The 25,683-nt window shown below is 34.3% G+C and overlaps 1 protein-coding gene across 1 annotated transcript; it reads right to left on the reverse strand.

Annotated features, from left to right (window-relative positions):
• Positions 1-4,394: 4,394 nt before the first annotated feature.
• Positions 4,395-25,223, reverse strand: LOC125666059 (cyclic GMP-AMP synthase-like). The gene is made up of 7 exons (XM_056151313.1): positions 25,180-25,223; positions 10,654-11,053; positions 9,747-9,959; positions 9,172-9,374; positions 7,138-7,378; positions 6,435-6,647; positions 4,395-5,203 (listed from the first exon to the last, which is right to left on the reverse strand). The coding sequence occupies exons 2-7, from the start codon at positions 11,042-11,044 to the stop codon at positions 4,794-4,796; spliced, it is 1,671 nt and encodes a 556-aa protein (XP_056007288.1). The 5' UTR covers positions 11,045-11,053; positions 25,180-25,223; the 3' UTR covers positions 4,395-4,793.
• Positions 25,224-25,683: the final 460 nt, after the last annotated feature.

Below are 25,683 nucleotides of genomic sequence, written 5' to 3' on the forward strand. Positions count from 1 at the left end.
TAAGTATACTCCTATGTCCAGTTCGATCCTTGACCTTTGACCTTGTGACCTCAAAATCAATAGGGGTAGAATTTCCTTTGCCGGTCCCCGGAAGTTTACGCAATGCACATGTCACGGGACCCACATCCTGGTTGCTATACAAACATTTCGACGCCATTTTTTCGGCGACTTGCAATAAAAACAGGTTCAGATAATGATATTAGCTTACCTTATAACTGAAAATCATCCAGACTGTTATTAAGGGTGTTAGTTACATCTGTAAAAGGTAGTCTTTCTTGATTTTTGGAGGTTGTATTTGAAAGTTATGTTTTTGTGTCCGTTACAAAGTCTGATTTTGCTGATTCTGGATTGTAAACTTTAATAATTTGACAGAAAGTGATAAATGGATCGATGAATTCTTTTAAAATTAGTTTCCTGACACAATACTGTGCAAAGTAACTGTCAAACAGTACTTTCTATGTTCCGTGTGTTGGTAAAGATTTTTAAGTGCCCTCCAAGTTGATTCGATCGTGTTTTTGTGGGCACCTGAATTCGGATCCACAAAACTACCAATGTGGATTAAATCCTTCTTCACTGAGGGAACTATATGTTCTCCAACAATCGATTATGATAGAACATTGTGTTTGGCCTTATGTGCTTCTTGATTTTAGTCACCAGGGTATCTGCAGTTCTGTCTGCCACGCTGACAAAAAAAAACCAATTTTTGGAATCCCTTTTAAATCCTTCAAACACGTCTTCCTTTGTGATATTTCCTTTTCTCAAATTTTGATTGATTTGATTAATTTCAACAATTTTTCCAGCCCCCTCCCCCCCCCCCCCCGATGATATTACTACCGTATTTTTCTAAATATATTTCACACACTTCTCGTCCAAAATTATACCAATCGGTTATAGTTTTTTGAGAAGTTTCCAGTTCATGAATTACAAAATCTTGAGCACATTTATAAACCAAAAAATATGCGATAAAATGATTTTTTTAATTTTTAAATTGTGTTTTTTCAAACCAAGATGACTTTCTAATCGATACTTTCCTGTTGCATATTGTGTTGCTACATCTCCAAATAGCCACTATCGCTACTGTAAGACAAGTCCTTTCGCAGTCCAAATACTCCGAAATCACACCATTTACAAATACAGTTACCAAGATACAGAATAAGACCTACTGCTATACGCCAATTAATTATGTTCTCCAAACAATCGCATACTTTCACAAGATATTTAAGGTTCATTCACATTGAACACATGTTGAACTGTCATAGTCGTAAACACTCTCTTTGCGCAGAATCGGCCCGTGTGAAATCAACAACGGATGCAATTATGAAGAATCATGTAAATATTATTGTTTATTGATCGTATTTAAATTTCCAGTAAAAAATATCCTTTAAAACGAAATTTTAACATGGGAAAATATCAAGGAATTCAAATTTTGGGTCAAAACCCTGAAAAAACGCTTATTTTTCAAATGTGGCAATCGCTAAGGCGATTGCATATCATAAAAAAGACGCCTTCGTCGTACTATATTTTAGCACCGTTTTATGGGGACCGGCAAAGTAAATTCGTTCCTCCTGAAGATGTACCAGAGTACCGAGTCTGATGTATGTCAAGCAAAGGGTTCTCTAGACATTTAGTGGTCAGTATATTTCTGTCCAGTTTGACCCTTGACCTTTTTTAACCATGTGACTTCAAAGTAAATAGAGATCATCTACTCCTTAGGATTTACCAGTGCACCAAGTTTGATGTCTATCAAGCGAAGGGTTCTCAAGATATTGAGCGGATAATGTTTTCCTATATCCAGAGTGGATTGACCCTTGGATGTGGAAATCAATGGGGGTTCTCTTCCACTCTAGGTTTTCTAAGTTGCAAGAACTTATAACCCATCCCTTTGTATATGTATACAATATTTTCAAATCAAATCAAATCGTCTACTCATAACCAACCCACATATGAAATATCATTACGATCTAGTAAATGGTTCTCAAGATATTGAGCGGACATGTGGTCTAACGACCGAGCGACAGGTGCAAAGTAATATGCCCCTCTTTCTTGGAAGGATGTAAGCACTGGCGGATTTAGAGGGGCGTGGGGATGCACCCCCTATACATTTTCAAAGTTTAGGTTACAAATCAGTGCGTAAATAAAAAGAGAAAATCAAATTATATCTATAATAATTGATTTTAAAAGGTGAATGTCAAAATACATAGTCTCTACAGTGTAACTCCGTCACTTTTGGGAAACTCTGCGCAGTTTGTAAACAAATGCGATTGTGACGTTATTGAAATGCCAAAAAGTTATGACTGTCAATTCAAGAATATATCAAAAACAAATAACAACAAGTCAATATGTATTATATTATATCTACAATATTTTATGTGAAATCAGTAAGCACTCTCCCTTTCATGCGCTATCACATCGATCCCTGCGTCACAGCGACATGCTTATTTTCACCTGACAGACACTTTTATGAAGGTCTATATCAAGTTTTAAAAATGATATACAATATTTAAAAATGTGGCGAAAATATTGCTGAAGTTGTTTTGGGAATATTTTATCACTTACAATATTTTACATAAGTAGAAGAAATAAGTATTATATCTTGCTCTAATATAGTACACACATACATGATTAGCTGTATAGAGAGTACACGCATACACGAATAGCTGTATAGAGATTCCAAGTTGATTATATTTTTTTCATTAGAAATACTAGTATGCATTTCATGACAATTGTTTAAATATACTGTACCTTGGTTTAAATTTTTCCCAACCCCTCCTCCCTCCCTCCCCAAAACCATGCATTATTTTTTATTGGCTATTATATTTTTTTTTAACAACAGGCCCACAAGGCCTTATCGGTCACCTGAATACTGGTGAAAAAGTATCACTACTTCCATGGGCTATGAAATCAAGAAGAAAAAAACCCTGTTCTGAATATAATGTTCAGCAACAGTATAAAACAAGATGTGTTCTTAAAACTTCACTGCCCTTGAAAGTGCATACACTGATGAAAGGCTTTAAATAATAGGAATAAGGTGTATTAACATTTTACAAAAACATCAAAAGATATGATTAATTTGGACTCATCCCAAAGTCATAACCCTGGGTTTTGATTGAAATTCACCATTTTTTGTACATCCTTTTCTGCTATTACTAAGTATACATTTAGATTTTCTATAGTATCAGCAAACTAACACATAAATAATATATACTAAGTTTGGCCTCACCTTGGAGTCTAAACCCTTACTCTGGGGAAAATCAAATTTACAATTTTGGTAAAGGACTACCTGCTTTATCCATTTAGTTTCAATTTAGTATCAAAAGCACTAAAGAGAACGTTATTTAAGTGTTTTACACATAAACAATATAACAAGTTTTGCTTCGCCCTGGGGTCAGAACCCCTACCCCGGAGATAATAAAATTTACAATTTTGGTAGAGGTCTTCCTGCTCTACATCATTATGCATTTAGTTTTTCTTACATGTGTGTGGTTCTCGAGAAGATTTTTGAAAATTGGTCAATTTTTGCCCCGCCCCTAAGGCCCCAGGGGTGCTGCTGTCCTGAAATTTACAAATTATGTCTCCCTTGTTCCAATTATGCTTCATACTAAATTTCAAAAGAATTGGACTGGTAGTTATTAAGAAGTGAAAAATGTTCAATTGTTAACGCACCAATTGCAATAGGTCACCTGAGTGACTCAGGTGACCTAAAAATCTTCTCATTTCAAAAACGAGAAACATCTGTTGAGGAGAGAGGCGTATCATGTGATGAAAAGAGGTGTGTGTAGCGGGGATTCAAATCCAAGAAATGCAAATAGATGGACTCAAATCACAGCTCAGTGACGAACAAATAAGTTTGAGTAAAAAGAAATTTACTGATGATAAATTTTGCCTCACTTGAGTAGTGTTGTAAAAGGCGCGTTTCTGTTTGTAAGAGGGGGTGTAACTTCACCTATGAAGGCTAGCTATATGGTCAAAGTTTACTTTTAAAATCAATAAAATTCTGGAGCTTCGGGGGGGGGGGGGGGGGGGTTTCGCCCCCTGGAACCACTGGCGGCCCCAGACGCCCTGCCTCTGGGGAAAATTGCACGACCCCCTAACCAGAATTCCTGGATCCGCCCCTGAAAAGATTACCTGTATATTGTTTACAGAATGTTTTCTGGAACATGCGCTATTTCAAACAAAACGAAGCATTATTTTGACACGTTGTTCTTCATATTTTAGGTAATTGGCTTGATTTCAACAACACACAATTTATCTTGCATAGATAAACAGGTTTTTTTAACTTTATATATCTATTTTTTGTTGGTTTGTTTTCCTCATGTTAAGGTAGACGTACATATTTTCAAGACAAATTTCTCGTACATAATACACTAAGCAGAGCACAATCGTCACAATTTCCAGTCGCTTTATGCTTTAATGTTTGAAAACATATCATGATCTCATTGAATGTAACGAATTATGTTTATAACAATCAAAATTGTTCGTCCCCAGCACGTTACTATAAACGTGTGTTATTTTACCAGCTGTCGTGACATAAAACGGAGAATTTATGTCGGCTGGCCAAATAGCCAATAACCATTATGTCCTTTCGACATCTAAAATGCAAACATTATATGGAGTATATAAAATGCAAAAATTCAGTGTTAACACTGTGGTCACAAGTAATATTCCTCATGGAACTCCTGTAAAATCAACTTATTTGTCAGCTGCCTGTCTCGATTTAAAAATTGCTCACAAGCAGAACATGCTCTCGCACATCGAATATATCTATATGCTAAAATTGAGTGCTAACAATGCACTCACAAGTTATATTCCTCTTGAAATGTCTGTAGCTTCTCTGCAACAAAATTCTTTTCTTTCTTTGAAACAAAGTGCAATATATTGTCCTTTGGAATAAAATAATTTTCGATTTTTCCATTTCTTACACATTTGGTAAGTTCTTTGATACTTTGTTTAAAAAGAGTTTCCTTCTGGTCCTTGTCGAAACTGTCGTGATTGTCATAAAACTTCAACATAAACATCTTCAGATGATAACTGCAGAATTTATCGATTTCACTTGGACTTCCATATTTGATGTTTTCTTTGACCTTTTTCAGAAGTTTGAAGACTCCTTTGCGGCAGCCTTTATCATATTGATTAGCATGGAGAATCAATTCTTTCTCGGCGTGTGAAAAAGACACGCGCCAAAGAAGGTCACCATCTGGATGCTCTGTAACGAATTTCAAAGATAAAACATCATGATATATTCCAAATGATCATTCAACAAAGTGATAATATTTGTCTTATTGATTAGTATCAAATTTCGAGGATGTGTGCGTTTTTGATTTTGATAGAGAGAGAGAGAGAGAGAGAGAGAGAGAGAGAGAGAGAGAGAGAGAGATTAATTACAATTTCGTAAATGATGCTGTGATACATGTAGATGGCATTCGGTTCAATTATTATTAACGTTTTTAATCATAATTTTCTGATGCTTTTTCACAAGATTTTTGTTTCTACTCCCTCACCACTCCAACTTCCTGACTGATAAGCATAGAACGTTCATTACAAAGACACTTTTAGAGAACTCCATCTAACTTTAATGTAAATATACCAATTACATGTTTACTATGGTTGTATAATATTAGCGGAATTCATATTTTCGTGTCTTTGGTATTAATGCAATTGCGTCACAAATTAAAGATTGAGCAAACATAAAAAAATGTCCATTCATCTACCATCAACACAAAACAAGTGCTAAATAATGTTTACACTAAATACTACACTAAATCCAACTGTGATAGATTTTAAGTACGCCAAAATAAGTAGGCATACAGCACTGTTCTGATAATATGCAATGGTAGGCAGAGATACAGCCCTGTCCTGATAGTATGCAATGATAGGCAGAGATACAGTCCTGTCCTGATAGTATGCAATGATAGGCAGAGATACAGCTGTTCTGAAAGTATGCAATGATAGGCAGAAATACAACCCTGTCTTGATAGTATGCAATGACAGGCAGAGATAAGGGCCTAATTGGCAACATTCAATTTGTTTATAGACATCGTTGTGTATTATCAAAACAATCAACGTCAACAAATAAAAAAATATTTATGATATTTTCATTTTTGAAAATACATGAGGGTATGAACTGCGACGCTTCACTGTGGCAAACTTCAATCAGCGCGGTAGCGATTCATGACAATTCTGTCCGCTTGAAGCGCTGCAGTTCCTACTCTCATGTATTTTCAAAGTTTATTTCTTATATTTGCAATCAACTTTCATATCTGTTCGATTTCCCAGCAATTAAAATTGACGTAATATATCTATCTGTATTCATACGCGCATTGCTTACATTGTAACACATTCATGAGAAAATGGCTATTGTTGCAATGCGTAGATATATCAAAGGCAAAACACTGGAAATGTAAATATTACTTAAATATATGGCAAAACTCTCTTACCATCAGGAAATGTCTTCGTAACAACATGAAAACATTTCATTGCGTGCTTAGCATTGCTTTCTCTGAGCCATTGCGGACGGATTTCTCTAGCAGTCGGAGGCCAGCCTTCCACTCTAATTGCTGGAACAAGATCAATGTCAATGGGGTTTACACCTCGAACTTGTAAATCATAGAGCACCGTGAAAGCAGGACTCCCGACAAGACGTGGCTTTCCTAAAGAGAAAACAAGGGAAATATCACTTTTGATAGCTTATTAATAGTATTGCAATACATATATCATAAAAGTCTATTCTAACTCTTCAATGAATCATAAGAATTTTATCCCATCTTCTAACGATAGACTAGGACACATAATGCAATCACATTGATCACTGTTCGTTATCTTCACCTTTCATTCAGAAGTTATCTTTTATTCAATAACATCCAAAGGAAAATCATCTGATTGGAATGGAGCTATAAACTCACTTCATGAAAAGATACTGTGTTTCATACGTTTAAACAAGAAAAAGACCTACTAAGAAACATTTAAGGAATCTAAGACTCCACAATTCCTTACTCTTTGTTCGTCTGCCCATGACCCACAAACCCTTACTTTTTGTTCGTCTGCCCATGACCCTACAAACGCTTACTCTTTGTTCGTCTGCCCATGACCCCACAAACCCTTACTCTTTGTTCGTCTGCCCATGACCCCACAAACTCTTACTTTTTGTTCGTCTGCCCTCTCTGAAGTTTCCACTTTTGATACAATCTTCGAAAATGTTGAACATTTTTTCTTTGAAACGATTGGGAACCAGATATCCATTTTCGTTACAAAGTGAGTCAAGACTCTTGTTCGTTGTTCGACTTTTCTTAATTTTACAAAATCCAGGTGGGCAGTGTGTAAAATCAGCCTCCATGTTGGCTTTAGGATAAAACATGAAATCAAACTCATCGTCATAGTCTATCTGTAAAACATCAAGTTTCAGTTTACAATACGGTTGCAATACTACACGTTAATAGTTTGAAAACACAGTAGAGTAAATACTTCCGTAATTAATGTTTTAAAAGTGAAAATCACACAGTTCCAGAGTATATGTACATGTGTAATGCACTTTCCTCCTATATAATGTTTATTTATAATGAGTGTTGCTAAAACGCGAAACGAAAATAACGGAACCAAGCACTAAAGATATAAGAATTGTATCTTTCACATAAATGGAATATAACTTAGAAATTATAGAGTGCATACATTCAGCAATTAGCGTGTGCGATATAATTCAAAACTATGAATAATTGATATTTCCAAGTACATTTACTTGACATACCGTATTTTCTAATTTAGGGACGATACAATTTTAACAATTTCAAAATATGTGCATTGTGTGTTAGCAAAGTACTAGTATCACCATATTTCAGAAAGATTTTTATCCAAAGACTCCACTATTACCGAAATTCAAATCGTTCAGCCACTATTGTCTATACTTAAATATTTTCATTTTGAATTACAGATTAACGGGCACCGTATAAGTCAAGAATCACTATTTCATTGCTGTCTCTCTCTCTATCTCTCTCTCTCTCTGAGAAGTTGAATCATAATTCTTGTTATTTCGATATCTCGTTATTTTTTTTATGGTTTTTTGTGAAACAACATAACGTTACACGCCGCTGGATGGAGGGCATTTTTTTTTACCCACAAGCGTTTGCTTCATATTCTTCATAACAAGTTATCACCAGCTTAAAATACATATGCATTAGTATATAAAGGATGATTTCCGTTCTCTGACCGCCGTAAAATGGCTAAAACATTGTCCAAACAGCGTAAAACCATAATCAACCCCGTTCTCTATGTGACTCACAAGAAATAAAATGTCCGCTTCCTTTGTTCATAATAAGCCTTTAAATTTTATAATACCCTGACCTTGTCGTCTAACATGTATTGGTATATTATATTTTCAGTTCCCGCGTTTTAGCAGCACCAATTTTATAATCTAGTTTCAATATTTCAATTCTATTTCGAAAACGTTCACATTTTAGGAATATCATCTTCACAAGTCAAGGGTTTTTGATTCGTTACCTCACACTAACCCTCGACATCAGTTACCATTCAAAAAATGGGTTTGAGACCGGAGATGACGCAATAAGCTAAACTTAAATCATCCAATGTGACCCCTTGTTTAAGATGCAAGTTTGGTAAGACGAAAAACAGAAAGTAAACACTGGTCTTCGTGGGGAACATTTCTCAACATCATGAACATTGCATGTTGATTTTATACGTAACGTAATTAATAATTTACATTTTCGTCACGTAAATGTTGTACATAGTTATTTATTAATCTATTTTAATTTTAGATAACTTGTTCAATTCGATGAAACACAATCGAAAAACGTACTTGGACAACCCATAGTATTCACGCGGTTCGTATTCTAAACTTTGTCTAATTGTAATTGTTACTTAGAAAGAATTTTTTTTTCCAAAAATCAATCGAGTGTCACAAATTCTACACCATGTTGCCGATGCCGCGCCATGTGTGTTTCGTTTCGTTTTCGACCGATTATAAAAGCCGTTTTCTGGTTGGCTCCACGCTATAGGCTGCAAACCAATCATATACTCCGTCTCGAGCCCATGTTTTAAATGGTGACTGATGTCAAGGGTTACTGCGAGGTAACGAATCAATAACCCTTGACTTGTGAAGAAGTACAGATACATATTATTATATTTGTTCCATGTAACGACCCTTGGTTTTATCAAATCATTTACCTTTGTTCTGTCATAGTAAGAACCCGACTTGAGAACATCCAATGGGATATCTGAAGTCCTCTCCATGATATATTGTAAATTCTCCAGAAATTTGTTGACCCTCTCCACCCTTATTTGAGTTTCATGTTTAGATCGCTTTATGCTTGCTTCTTGCATTGCGATGTATTTACGAAAATCCAATGCAGTAAAGGATCGTGCAAGACCTGAAATACAAAATTATACACGCATATTGCAAGACCTAAAATGATAAACAAAATTATACAACCATATTTGGTTTTTTTTCTTTGGAAAAGGATCAAGAAACACACACGTAATCTTTTCCATTTTGCGGTAGATGATGATATTCAATTCTAATTATTTTCATGATTTCTTATCTAAATCCTTTACCACATACGTGTATTTTTAATTCAGTTTTATATCCACTGTATGTAAATAATATTTATTTTAGGAAATAGCATGACAGTGGTTACAGGTGTTATAACACGGGTCTTATTCAAGTAAGACTTTGGACTTTGGAAGAGTCGTCTCTTTTTCCGGGATTATCATGTGTGCAATGCATTCTGATTAATATTGACCTTCCTGTGATTTTGGAGGATTCAGTGCGCTGTAAGAAGTGCTTGGAAAAGTCTTATCGTTTTCTTTTCCATCTTTCATGGTGGACGGTTTCTTCTTCCCAGGTGTACTCTGAGGATTTTTATCACTGGGGGGTAGATCGCGTCTTCCTCCATCATTCTGTCCATCGCCTTTTCTCCTTTGGTCTGGCGCTGAGTGCACATGTCGTGCAATCACTAAAAGTTTAGATTACAAAAGTTGAAATTTAGAATCATTAGTTTCATTACAATTACTTATTTAACCTAACTGAAATTAAATCTTTTGTTCCTCTCAACTACATGCAGATCGAAAGCTTTAATTTTTTACTATTCGAAGTAAGCAAATGTCCCCATCCTCAACTAAACATTTGTACATTTTGTTAACATACAAACATAAGGTATAAAGGTAAATATAACGAATAGTGATCAATTTCGTAACTATGTAAGGAAGCTTTCATGTAAATTTGTACTTTCCTGGCCCAGTGATTCTTGCGGAGAACAATATCATAGATTTTATCTATATACATGTATTCGCATATAAAACTGATCCCCTATTGTGGCCCTAACCTACCCCTGGGGGTCATGGGTTTAACAAACTTGAATCTGTGTAAATTTCAGCTCTTCTGGTCCAGTGGTTTTTTTCAGAAGAATATTTGTAATTACCCCACCCTATTTTTTGCATTTTTGTTATCCCCCCCCCCCCCCCTTGGCCCTTCATTTGCACAAACTTGAAAATACTTCACCCAAGGATTGCTTTTTACAAGGTTTGGTTGAAATTGACTCAATTTAATTGAATTTTCTTGATTTTTTATCGCAAGTATGCACTTATTGAAATAGCTCAGTATTGATATCACTAAGATGCGTGTGTCATTATGACCCCTGATTCTTGTACCTTTGTCTTTCATGTCAGCAGTAGGAGGCCGAACGTGATGATTGGCAGTTCTATGTTCTGTTTTTGTCTCTCTCGTAGTACTGGAAGACGATTTAATTCTCGGGGAAGAAGTCTTATAGTTTTCGTTCACATCTTTCGCGGTTGCAGATGTCTTCTTCCCAGGCGTACTCTGAGGTTTTTTATGACTGGCGGGTAGATCACTACTTCCTCCACCATTTTGTCCCTCACCTTTGCTTCTGTAGCGTGTTGCTGATGGGAACTGTTTTGGTCGTACGTCTCCTTTGAGTGGAGTAGAAGACTCGCGACCCTTGCCGTGGACTTTAGACTCGTGAATATGCAGTCCGTGCTCGTTTTTGAAATCCTCTTTATGGCAAATTTTACACTTTAGCATTGTACGTTTCTGAAAAAAAAATTCACTAATCATTTTTTCAAATTTATCATTTCTTTTACGTAGCGTGCAGAAAGGAAATCCTTTCGATATTTCCAGTTCTCTCTCGTATCTAAAATCCAATTCTCTCACGTCAAATGCCACACCTACAGCCATTTTTTATTATTATCCTCGAATGAAACACATGAAATATGGAATAAACGCATTTACTGATCAAATACTGATAACATGCTTCTGTATAATATGAAGTGGTGAACTAGTATGAAGTTGACTTATTGGTTACCATTCTTTATTTCATTTTCTGTTAGCATCATCTACAAATTGTAATGGTAGTCACTTTCCTCATGAGGGAGCTGCAGTAGTAAACATGCTTGTAAGAATGTCGATAAATATAGTACAACTACAACTGGGAATTTCGACAAGAATGAGAAGTGGAATGTAAATTCATATCTAAAGTAACCTTCAAATACATGAGAGTATCAACCACATGCGCACACGTGTATGTTCAAACATGAAATATTTTTCAAGTAGGTTTCTCTATAGATCTAGTGTAAATTTCACACGATTACGAGATACATCTGTTCATTTTAAAGAAAGCTTAAGCGCTTTTTAACACACATTTCTTAATAATAAGGAAATTTCCTTATTATGCTACAGTGTTATCGTTGGTCCGATCGCAGCATGCGCTCTAGCTCATGGAATGGCGGGACAATCCTTCGGTTTCCTATGACGTCCCGATTGAGCCATGCCCAAAAGCGCAACATCGCGTTTCTTGGAAAAACGCACTGTTGGGCTGACAACATAGCATGCCGTCGCGCTCTCACACAACATGTCATCACACTGTCCCACTCTCAAACAACACACCGTTGTGCTAACACAAAACACGTCATCACACTGTCCCACTCTCAAACAACACACCGTTGTGCTAACACAAAACACGTCATCACACTGTCCCACTCTCAAACAACACACCGTTGTGCTAACACAAAACACTGTCACAGTATCACAAAAACACGCCGACGCACTGTCACGCTATAGAGACGCACTGTCACGCTATAGAGACGCACTGTCACGCTATAGAGACGCACTGTCACGCTATAGAGACGCACTGTCACGCTATAGAGACGCACTGTCACGCTATAGAGACAATAATACATGACAAAATCTGTATCACACTCCATATCAACGCGAGACTCCAATATCAACGCGAGACTCCAATATCAACGCGAGACTCCAATATCAGCCAGAAGGCCGTCGTTTGTATTATACGAGGGCGAGTCAATAAATAACCAGCCTAACTTATTTCCGGTTGAGATACACCTCGTCTTTTCCGATGTAATTGCCCTCTAGTGTGATGCACTTAGACCAACGGTGTTCAAGTGCCATCAGCCCAAAACTGAAAAACTCAAGGTCCTTTCCATTGACCCACTCCTCTACTGCTGTCACGACTTCTTTGTCAGACCGGAAATGACGTCCATGGATATCCTTTTTCAAGTTTGGGAATAGGAATAAGTCACTAGGAGCTAGGTCAGGCGAATAGGCAGGATGTGGTATTAATCCTTACCCGTTTTGCCCTACAACATCCAATGCAAATTTGCAAGTGTGGACTCTCGCGCTGTCTTGTTGCAGCAAAAAACCTTTAGAGAGTTTACCTCAGCGTTTTTCATGGATGGCGATTCTCAGCTGGTCTAGCAAGTTTGCATAGTACACTCCAGTTATTGTACTTCTCTTGGGTAAAATGTCCAACATAATTACGCATTTTGGGTCCCAAAATACTGTGGCCATCACCTTACCAGCAGATGGTTGCATCTTGAACTTCTTTGGCCTCGGGTACCCAGGCCCTACCCACTGACGACTCAGCTTTATTCTCTGGCTCATAATAATGAACCCAAGTCTCATCTACAGTCACCAGACGCGAAAATCCTGACCAACTCGGTCAATCGGAAATGGGACAGGTTGGTTACTTATTGACTCGCCCTCGTATATTCGAAGTTAGTGAATTTTAAGAGTTCATTAACGGATGAAAGTTAAAGACAACGATTACTGTTTTTTAATGATTAAATATATTCAATGAATACATGTACCGGTATATGACCTAAGATAGCAATTTTAAATAGTTTCGATAGTTTAATATTACTACTAGTAATTACTAAAAATTATCGTTACATTTTGACCAACTCTATAAATTCCTCAAGTTCTTCAATTCTGCTCGCTAACGATTCCAACGTTTTCTCTTCCATTTATATCGGTCTTGCTATTTTTTTCCCCCATTTGTTTACAAAATTATATCGTCTGCTTCCAAGCAAAATAAAAATCCCTAGTACTCCGAATGAAAACTACAGAGTCGTTCCAGAAAGGTGCGATTAGGGGTGATATAAAGGTGCTTATACCGGGTGAGTGATAAAGGGCGCGTGTCTCTGTTTATCTCAGGGGCGCAGAAATCCCATATTAACAAATATATAATAAATAATCATACAACACGCCGTCGAAGAACACACGACGTTAGCGCGACAGCGTGTTGTGTTTTAGGGTGACGGCGTGTTGTGTGTTAGCGTGATGGAGTGTTGTGTTTTAGCGTGACGACGTGTTGTGTGTTGGCATGACGGCGTGTTGTGTGTTAGCGTGACGGCGTGTTGTGTGTTAGCGCGACAGCGTGTTGTGTGTTAGCGCGACAGCGTGTTGTGTGTTAAGGTGACGGCGTGTTGTGTGTTAGCCTGATGGAGTGTTGTGTGTTAGCGTGACGACGTGTTGTGTATTGGTATGACGGCGTGTTATGTGTTAACGTGACAGCGTGTTGTGTGTTAGGGTGACGGCGTGTTGTGTGTTAGCGTGACAGCGTGTTGTGTGTTAGCCTGATGGAGTGTTGTGTTTTAGCGTGACGGCGTGTTGTGTGTTAGCGCGACGGCGTGTTGTGTGTTAGCGTGGCGGCATGTTTTATGATAGAGCGATGACGTGATGTGCGTTAGAACTGTTGCGCTTTCGGGCATGGCCCTATTGGGTCATCATGGTTCCCCTATACAGGTATCTGCGCGTCTAACATATTAACCCTCTACCAGGCAAACAATCGCTAGTAAACGAAGAGATTTTCAATTTCTATCAAAATATAATCAATTACAGCGAAACCTTTCATTGTAATTATAATAATTACTTTCTCAAGTGCTTTCGAGTACTCTATACAGAAATGTGTCGCTATATCACTGCAAATATCTTTTCTTTGCTTGAAAATTCTATTTATCTTCTAAATCATATTCATATTTTAAAAACAAATTATTGAATAAAGATTTTAATAGGAGAAAATTAATGAATTGGAAAGCACATACACTTCTCTACCACTCCGAAACATTCTGAATTTCATCCTGAAATGTGTTATTGTACAAATTCTAAATACTTGTAGCGTTTCAAATAGTCTTAGAATTGTTGTATAAAGAAGAGGTTATATGATAATCATACATATGATTAATCATCCTAATTAATATTTTTTCACTCCCACCCCCTCGGGATACAATGGATCACTGGAACATATAATCACATGAAAAGCAGCTCATTTCTCACTCATGGTTTTCCACTGTGAACATGGCGTATTTTAAAGTGTATATTATATTCAACTGATTTCAACTTGCATCAAGGTATTGATTAATTTTAGTAAAATTTGAAATATTTAAAAAATGTGAAATAGTGAGAGGTTGTTTTTTTTTTTTATCTTATCATTTTATAGCGTAGTTAGAGATAAAGGAGAGGTATTTTAGAAATTATCTACGTCAGCGAGTGGAGAAGTGAGATGGGGTGTTTAATCATCTTATCTGTTTTAAATATTGTCAAAAATGAGGGGGAGTGTTGTACAATGTAAGCATGTGTGTTTGTTTAGCCTGACTGAGATTCACAATACCTATAAGTAGGTGTGAACTGTGTTTAAAGATATAGAGACAACCCCAGAACCCCAATGAAGATATTTAATTAATTCACCAATTACAAGATCTCAAAGTAATTCCAAAATATAAATCAAACCAGGGAATCAAAAAATAAAAAAAAAATTAATTAAAAAAAAACACAAACAAGTTCATATTAAATTATCTATTGCTATAATAAGTTGGCGATATCCTTAAATTTTATGTAATCATCCCCAATGCAGTATTTACAATAGCGTTCATAGTACACATCCGAACAATATCTTATAATATCATGGTACAGAAATATAATCTTTAACAAACTGGGATGAGATCGTTACCGTGGGTAATGAAGCTGGCCATCAGTACGGTTACATCTTTTTAAAAATATAAATACAATTTGTTTCTCTTATTAGGTCAAGTGTATGGAGCGTCAACTGAAAGGGACATGGACACGATTTGAGCTGAAAATTTTCAAATGTTATTCATTTAATTTAATTAGTTTGTTAAAGATTACATTTCTTTAATTTAGTTAAGCATTATAAACAATGAAAATGGAAAAATGAAATTTGAAAATTTTCAGCTCAAATCGTGTCCATGCAACTTTAACATAAATAAAAAAAATGGGAAATCTTTATTTATTCATTTGAAGTACGTATCAATTCAATTAAAGATCTCTTAAAATAATTGATGATATTTTCCATTCTGAATAACTGTCGGTGAATTTAATCATTCATGGCATTTTACTTAGAACAAATGAAATGTTTTTGAAAACCTTGAAACATGTTGCTGATCAAGGGGATAAAACACCGATTTTTTTATTTGCCCAAGTCAAGGAATGATTGCCATTTTTAATCAATACACAGACATTTTGTGCGATTTTATATCGAACGCCAAAACGATTAAATTCACCGACAAGTATCAATTGACAATTATATGCAAGCTGTGCAGCTGCATCCGTTATCACATATACACCAAATGAATTATGGGTAATAAATGAACGGGCAGTGGACGTCCCGAACTAAAACGGGAAGCTAAATTATTTTTATCCGTAGATTTCCCGTTGATCAAATGTTGAATTGAAATCAGCAGAATATCAAATTTTAAATATGTTGTGCCAATTTTGAGGGGTGATGAGATTAATTTCTAATCCTTTTCTACAATGAAATTGGAATCCTTTCCGGAAAATGGCTCATATAGATCTACAAGGGTGAATTAAAACATACATTTAGCTTAATGCGAAACAATGAAAATTAGAGGGTGGGGTGTGGGCATGTCAGTTAAATCAAAACAACATATGCATACGATATATATGTGTATGCACGTGCACATGCACGTGTCGTATTTCGATTAAAATTTAATTAAGCGTGTGTTGGATGCATATTACGTCATTCTATCGTTTGAACGCTCCACGGTTAGATAGAGAATACAGATAACTACCTAATAATGTTCTATTAATTTCATTTTTATAATTTGTTCATGTAGAAATTCCACATACTACCCCTTTCTCCCACTGGGGCTTTTACGCTTTAAAAAAAAGTCTTAATTTAAAATCCAAAGGCCTGTCTATGTAATTTCGTATTGAAGTCAGAAACTCTTTTTAAAGATTCACAACTTCTCCCTAAAATTTGTTTTTCACTTTAAATGATCAAAATCTATTGCATAGTGTGTTTGAAATGTTTAACAAACAAGAGATGTTTGTAAAACACATATGCCCCCCATGGTGCAAAATTGAAAAGGGTTATACACACACACATCATTTAATTGAGGGTAGTATTATCAATTCAAAATATTGAGCAGACAATATCTTCCTATGTCAAGAGTGGATTGACCATGTGACCTAAAAATCAATAGGGGTCATCAACTCCTGAAGATGTACCAGTGTACCAAGTTTGATGTCTGTCAAGCAAAGGGTTCTCAAGATATTGAACAGACAGTATATTCCTATGTCCAGTTTGACCCTTGACCTTTGACCATGTGACCTCAAAATCAATATGGGTCATCTTCTTCTAAAGATATACCAGTGTACCAAGTTTGATGTCTGTCAAGCAAAGGATTCTTGAGACATTCAGTGGTCAATATATTCCTATGTCCAGTTTGACCCTTGACCTTTGACCATGTGACCTCACAATCAATAGGTGTCATCTTCTCCTAATGATGTACCAAGTCTGATGTCTGTCAAGCAAAGGGTTCTCAAGATATTAAGCGGACAGTATATTCCTATGTCCAGAGTAGATTGACCCTTGACCTTTAACCTTTTGACCTGAAAAACAATAAGGGTCCTCTTCTTTTTATAACCAACCCACATATGAAATATCATTACAATCAAGTGAACGGTTCTCAAGATATTGAGCGGACAACTCATGGTCTACCATATGGGGTTAAGACCAGCAGTTTGACCTTGACCTTTGATCACGTGACCTGAAAATCCATAGAGATCATTTACTCTCTAAGGAAAGCCTCTGTATCAATTTTGGCTATTATCAAGCAAAGAGGTCAAAAGATATTGAGCGGACAACACATGAGCTTAAGACCAGAGATTTGATCTTGACCTTTGACCATGTGATATGAAGGTCAATAGGGATCATCTACTCTCCAAGGGCATCCCTTGTATCAAGTTTGGTAGTTATCATGCATAGGGGTCAAAAGTTATTGAGTGGACAACACATGGTCTACCACATGGGGTAAAGACCAGCAGTTTGACCTTGACCCTTGACAATGTGACCTGAAAATCAATAAGGATCATCTACTCTCCAGGGGCAACCCCTGTACCAAGTTTGGTTGTTATCAAGCAAAGGGGTCAAAAGATATTGAGCGGACAACACATGGTCTAAAGACTGACCGACTTACAGTTGCAACACAATATGCCCCCTCTTTTTCAAAGGGGGGCATAAAAATAAGGTGCGTATTATGACAGATCATTATAGAGAGCTTATTATTTACAGTGCAAACAAAGAATTATTTACAAAATTCTGAAAATATATGGTCATCGATCTGATATTATGAAATATATCACATTTCAGGTAGTCTTTAAGTAAAATGTGTCATTTAAAAGTAAAATGTGTGTTTGTGCAAAATTACGATGCTTTATACCACAAAATTAACATTTGATTAGTTTGTAAACATAAACAAGGATCAAGTCTGGTTTACATAACACAGTGATATATGTGTAATGTTTACATAACAGACATCAATATGTAATGTTTACATAACAAAGATTAATGATTAATGTTTACATAACACAGAGATCAATGTGTAATGTTTACATAACAGAGATCAATGTGTAATGTTTACATAACAGACATCAATATGTAATGTTTAAATAACAGAGATTAATGTTTACATAACACAGAGATCAATGTGTAATGTTTACATAACAGAGATCAATATGTAATGTTTACATAACAGAGATAAATATGTAATGTTTTCATAACAGAAATCAATGTGTAATCTTTACATAACACAGAGATCAATATGTAATGTTTACATAACACAGAGATCAATGTGTAATGTTTACATAACATAGAGATCAATATGTAATGTTTACATAACAGAGATCAATATGTAATGTTTACATAACAGAAATCAATGTGTAATCTTTACATAACACAGAGATCAATATGTAATGTTTACATAACACAGAGATCAATGTGTAATGTTTACATAACATAGAGATCAATGTGTAATGTTTACATAACAGAGATCAATGTGTAATATTTACATAACAGACATCAATATGTAATGTTTAAATAACAGAGATTAATGTTTACATAACACAGAGATCAATGTGTAATGTTTACATAACAGAGAGATCAATGTGTAATGTTTACATAACACAGAGATCAATGTGTAATGTTTACATAACATAGAGATCAATGTGTAATGTTTACATAACAGAGATCAATGTGTAATATTTACATAACAGACATCAATATGTAATGTTTAAATAACAGAGATTAATGTTTACATAACACAGAGATCAATGTGTAATGTTTACATAACAGAGAGATCAATGTGTAATGTTTACATAACAGAGAGATCAATGTGTAATGTTTACATAACACAGAGATCAATGTGTAATGTTTACATAACACAGAGATCAATATATAATGTTTAAATAACAGAGATCAATGTGTAATGTTTACATAACAGAGATCAATGTGTAATGTTTACATAACAGAGATCAATATGTAATGTTTACATAACAGAGATTAATGTTTACATAACACAGAGATCAATGTGTAATGTTTACATAAAAGAGAGATCAATATGTAATGTTTACATAACAGAGGTCAATATGTAATGTTTACATAACAGAGAGTTCAATGTGTAATGTTTACATAACACAGAGATCAATGTGTAATGTTTACATAACAGAGATCAATGTGTAATGTTTACATAACAGAGATCAATGTGTAATGTTTACATAACAGAGATATCAATGTGTAATGTTTACATAACACAGAGTTCAATGTATAATGTTTACATAAAAGAAAGATCAATATGTAATGTTTACATAACAGAGGTCAATATGTAATGTTTACATAACAGAGAGTTCAATGTGTAATGTTTCCATAACACAGAGATCAATGTGTAATGTTTACATAACAGAGATCAATATGTAATGTTTACATAACAGAGATCAATGTGTAATGTTTACATAACAGAGATCAATGTGTAATGTTTACATAACAGAGATCAATATGTAATGTTTACATAACAGAGAGATCAATGTGTAATGTTTACATAACAGAGAGATCAATTTGTAATGTTTACATAACACAGAGATCAATATGTAATGTTTAAATAACAGAGATCAATGTGTAATGTTTACATAACACAGATATCAATGTGTAATGTTTACATAACACAGAGATCAATATGTAATGTTTACATAACAGAGGAGATCAATGTGTAATGTTTACATAACACAGAGATCAATGTGTAATGTTTACATAACACAGAGATCAATGTGTAATGTTTACATAACAGAGAGATCAATATGTAATGTTTACATAACACAGATCAATATGTAATGTTTACATAACACAGAGATCAAAATGTAATGTTTATATAACACAGAGATCAATGTGTAATGTTTACATAACACAGAGATCAATGTGTAATGTTTACATAACAGAGATCAATGTGTAATTTTTACATAACAGAGAGATCAATTTGTAATGTTTACATAACACAGAGATCAATATGTAATGTTTAAATAACAGAGATCAATGTGTAATGTTTACATAACAGAGATCAATGTGTAATGTTTACATAACAGAGATTAATGTGTAATGTTTACATAACACAGAGATCAATGTGTAATGTTTACATAACAGAGATCAATGTGTAATGTTTACATAACAAAGATCAATATGTAATGTTTACATAACAGAGATCAATGTGTAATGTTTACATAACAGAGATCAATATGTAATGTTTACATAACACAGAGATCAATATGTAATGTTTACATAACACAGAGATCAATGTGTAATGTTTACATAACAGAGAAATCAATGTGTAATGTTTACATAACAGAAATCAATGTGTAATGTTTACATTAGAGAGATTAATGTGTAATGTTTACATAACACAGAGATCAATGTGTAATGTTTACATAACAGAGATCAATATGTAATGTTTACATAACAAAGATATATATGTAATGTTTACATAACACAGAGATCAATATGTAATGTTTACATAACACAGAGATCAATGTGTAATGTTTACATAACAGAGAGATCAATATGTAATGTTTACATAACAGAGATCAATGTGTAATGTTTACATAACAGAGATCAATATGAAATGTTTACATAACACAGAGATCAATATGTAATGTTTACATAACACAGAGATCAATGTGTAATGTTTACATAACAGAGAGATCAATGTGTAATGTTTACATAACAGAGATCAATGTGTAATGTTTACATAATAGAGAGATCAATGTGTAATGTTTACATAACAGAAATCAATATGCAATGTTTACATAACAGAGAGATCAATGTGTAATGTTTACATAACACAGAGATCAATGTGTAATGTTTACATAACAGAGATCAATGTGTAATGTTTACATAACAGAGAGATCAATTTCTAATGTTTACATAACACAGAGATCAATATGTAATGTTTAAATAACAGAGATCAATGTGTAATGTTTACATAACACAGAGATCAATGTGTAATGTTTACATAACACAGATTAATGTGTAATGTTTACATAACAGAGAGATCAATGTGTAATGTTTACATAACAGAGAGATCAATATGTAATGTTTACATAACAGAGAGATCAATGTGTAATGTTTACATAACACAGAGATCAATGTCTAATGTTTACATAACAGAGATCAATATGTAATGTTTACATAACAGAGATCAATATGTAATGTTTACATAACAGAAAGATTAATGTGTAATGTTTACATAACAGAGAGATCAATGTGTAATGTTTACATAACACAGAGATCAATGTGTAATATTTACATAACAGAGATCAATGTGTAATGTTTACATAACTGAGATCAATGTGTAATATTTACATAACACAGAGATCAATGTGTAATGTTTACATAACAGAGATGAATGTGTAATATTTACATAACACAGAGATCAATGTGTAATGTTTACATAACAGAGATGAATGTGTCATGTTTACATAACAGAGAGATCAATGTGTAATGTTTACATAACACAGAGATCAATGTGTAATGTTTACATAACACAGAGATCAATATGTAATGTTTACATAACAGAGATCAATATGTAATGTTTACATAACAGAGAGATCAATGTGTAATGTTCACATAACACAGAGATCAATGTGTAATGTTTACATAACAGAGATTAATGTGTAATACTTACATAACAGAGATCAATGTGTAATGTTTACATAACAGAGATTAATGTGTACTGTTTACATAACAGAGATATCAATGTGTAATGTTTACATAACAGAGAGATCAATGTGTAATGTTTACATAACAGAGAGATCAATTTGTAATGTTTACATAACACAGAGATCAATGTGTAATGTTTAAATAACAGAGATCAATGTGTAATGTTTACATAACACAGAGATCAATGTGTAATGTTTACATAACACAGAGATCAATATGTAATGTTTACATAACACAGAGATCAATGTGTAATGTTTACATAACAGAGATCAATGTGTAATGTTTACATAACAGAGATCAATGTGTAATGTTTACATAACAGAGATTAATGTGTAATGTTTACATAACAGAGATCAATGTGTAATGTTTACATAACAGAGATTAATGTGTAATGTTTACATAACAGAGAGATCAATGTGTAATGTTTACATAACACAGAGATCAATGTGTAATGTTTACATAACAGATATCAATGTGTAATGTTTACATAACAGAGAGATCAATGTGTAATGTTTACATAACACAGAGATCAATGTGTAATGTTTACATAACACAGAAATCAATATGTAATGTTTAAATAACAGAGATCAATGTGTAATGTTTACATAACAGAGATCAATATGTAATGTTTACATAACAGAGATCAATATGTAATGTTTACATAACAGAGATCAATGTGTAATGTTTAAATAACAGAGATCAATGTGTAATGTTTACATAACAGAGATCAATGTGTAATGTTTACATAACAGAGATCAATATGTAATGTTTAAATAACAGAGATTAATATGTAATGTTTACATAACACAGATCAATATGTAATGTTTACATAACAGAGATCAATGTGTAATGTTTACATAACACAGAGATCAATGTGTAATGTTTACATAACAGAGATCAATGTGTAATGTTTACATAACAGAGATCAATATGTAATGTTTACATAACACAGAGATCAATATGTAATATTTACATAACAGAGAGATCAATATGTAATATTTACATAACAGAGAGATCAATATGTAATGTTTACATAACAGAGATCAATGTGTAATGTTTACATAACACAGAGATCAATATGTAATGTTTACATAACAGAGATCAATGTGTAATGTTTACATAACAGAGATCAATGTGTAATGTTTACATAACAGAGATCAATGTGTAATGTTTACATAACAGAGATCAATGTGTAATGTTTACATAACAGAGAGATCAATGTGTAATGTTTACATACCAGAGAGATCAATGTGTAATGTTTACATAACAGAGAGATCAATTTGTAATGTTTACATAACACAGAGATCAATGTGTAATGTTTAAATAACAGAGATCAATGTGTAATGTTTACATAACACAGAGATCAATGTGTATTGTTTACATAACAGAGAGATCAATATGTAATGTTTAAATTACAGAGATCAATGTGTAATGTTTATATAACAGAGATCAATATGTAATGTTTACATAACAGATATCAATATGTAATGTTTACATAACATAGAGATCAATGGGTAATGTTTACATAACAGAGATCAATGTGTAATGTTTACATAACAGAGATCAATGTGTAATGTTTACATAACACAGAGATCAATGTGTAATGTTTACATAACACTGAGATTAATGATTAATGTTTACATAACAGAGAGATCAATGATTAATGTTTACATAACAGAGAGATTAAGGAGTTTTGTTTGTATGCAAAACTTTGATCTCCCTTGTGGCCCCATCATATCCCCGTTGATCATGATTTGAACAAACTTGAATCTGCACTATATTAGGAAGCTTTCATATAAATCTCAGCTTTTCTGGCTCAGTGGTTCTTGAGAAGAAGATTTTTAAAGATCTTTCCTATATATTTGTATGTAAAACTTTGATCCCCTATTGTGGTCCCATCCAACCCCCGGGGCCATGACTTTAACAAAGCTGAATCTACACTATGTCAAAAAGCTTTCATATAAATTTCAGCTCTTTTGATCCAGTGGTTCTTGAGAAGATTTTTAAATGACCCCACCCTATTTTTGCATTTTTGTGATTATCTCCCCTTTGAAAAGGATATGGCCCTTCATTTGAACAAATTTGAAAGCCCTTCACCCAAAGATGCTTTTGGCCAAGTTTGGTTGAAATTGTCCCAGTGGTTCTGGAGAAGAAGTCGAAAATGTAAAAAGTTTACAGACGGAAAGACAGACAGACGGACGGACAGACGACGGACAGCAGGTGATCAGAAAAGCTCACTTGAACTTTCAGCTCAGGTGAGCTAAAAAAAAAAAACAACTTAAGTTTAAAAGTTATTCTCCGTTGCTTGAAATTGTACACCGCCATACAATGCCATTTTTATATATACATGTAATTGATGTCTTAAACAATAAAGGAAGTCCGAGGCTCTATATACAATGAGCTACTTACGACCACTGATGTAAGAATTAAACCCTAAACCTATCCTTGTAAGAATTAAACACTTGATGCTATTTATAACAAACGCAATCCTAGCAGTACACATGCATGGCTTTCTGATATTAAATTGATAAAAAACAAATTCATGATTGAGTAAATAAAAGCTATTTAAAGACCGCAGCTCCATTCAGGAATACATTGATTAACCTACATATACGTACACAACATTTAGTTTCCCCAAGGCCACAGATGTATAACAAGTATTTCACAACTAAGGGCTCGGGAAAGGGGGAGGAGGGTAGACTACTCACACCCCGGAGTAAATGTGTACAATTAACAGGCTTTATCATATTTCATAAATCATCCGCACTACAAACACAGGGGCTCGGTTGTCAGATATTGAAGTTTTGTATTATTTGTTCCTGAATAATAAATTGAAGTTTTGCATGATTTGTGTCCGAATAATAGATTATATAAATAAAATCCACCACCAAAATCCGCTTTTTTTTCGAGGTTTTAAAAAAAGTGTATCATGTGTACATTAAAAAAAGTACACCTTTTTTAAAACCTCGTAAAAAGCGGATTTTGGTGGTGGATTTTATTATTCGGGAACAAATAATACAAAACTTCAATATCTGACAACCGAGCCCCTGTGACTACAAACATATGTAAATATACATAGTGACCAGTGCCCTAGACCGCTCGACCACCTAGGCAATTGCAAACATGACGATGGAATCCTGGCCAGGCTTTCACGCGCTACACGATTACAAAAAATGAAAATAAGATAGTTACAGTTCTTGACGTAAATCTAAGAGGATCATATAAAATACACAATATATATAATACGTCTCAGTTAGAAAATAATCATAAGTCTAGTTCATACCTATATGGGCCCTATTTAGTCCATTTATTGATCAAAAGGTCCTTAGGATGTACATACCTTTGTTTCGCCGGAGATCTGTCTCTCGAGACTACGTTTCAGGGAATTTCTCTATAGTCTAGTTTCGCTTTCTAAGGCTTGCCTACACACGATCCGTATCAATAGATAGTCGTTATTCAGAGAACACAGCACTTTATCAAGTGCATCCGGTGTGTCATTGTGAACTTTAAACATGGTTATCTAAATGATAATTCAACTTGGATGAATGACTTAAATTACATTTTTACCCCTTTTTTTCATTTTTGAAAAATGATTTACACCTTTGAATCCGAGTTTATATATCTCTTTTTTTTTAAGGGCATTTGAAACAAGGTCAGACTATAATTTTCTAAATAAAATTAGTATCAAATTCTATCCATCGTAAATATATCTTTGCTTAAAAATAATTCGCAAACAAAAATTAAGAAATTTCGACCCTGATTTTATTACCAAGTAAAATTTATGCACTACACACATCAAGACAAGTCTCTGACGAGGTGTACAGCTTTGTACGCTGGTGTACAT

The sequence above is a fragment of the Ostrea edulis genome, chromosome 10, assembly GCF_947568905.1.
Source record: "Ostrea edulis chromosome 10, xbOstEdul1.1, whole genome shotgun sequence".
NCBI lineage: Eukaryota > Metazoa > Mollusca > Bivalvia > Ostreida > Ostreidae > Ostrea > Ostrea edulis.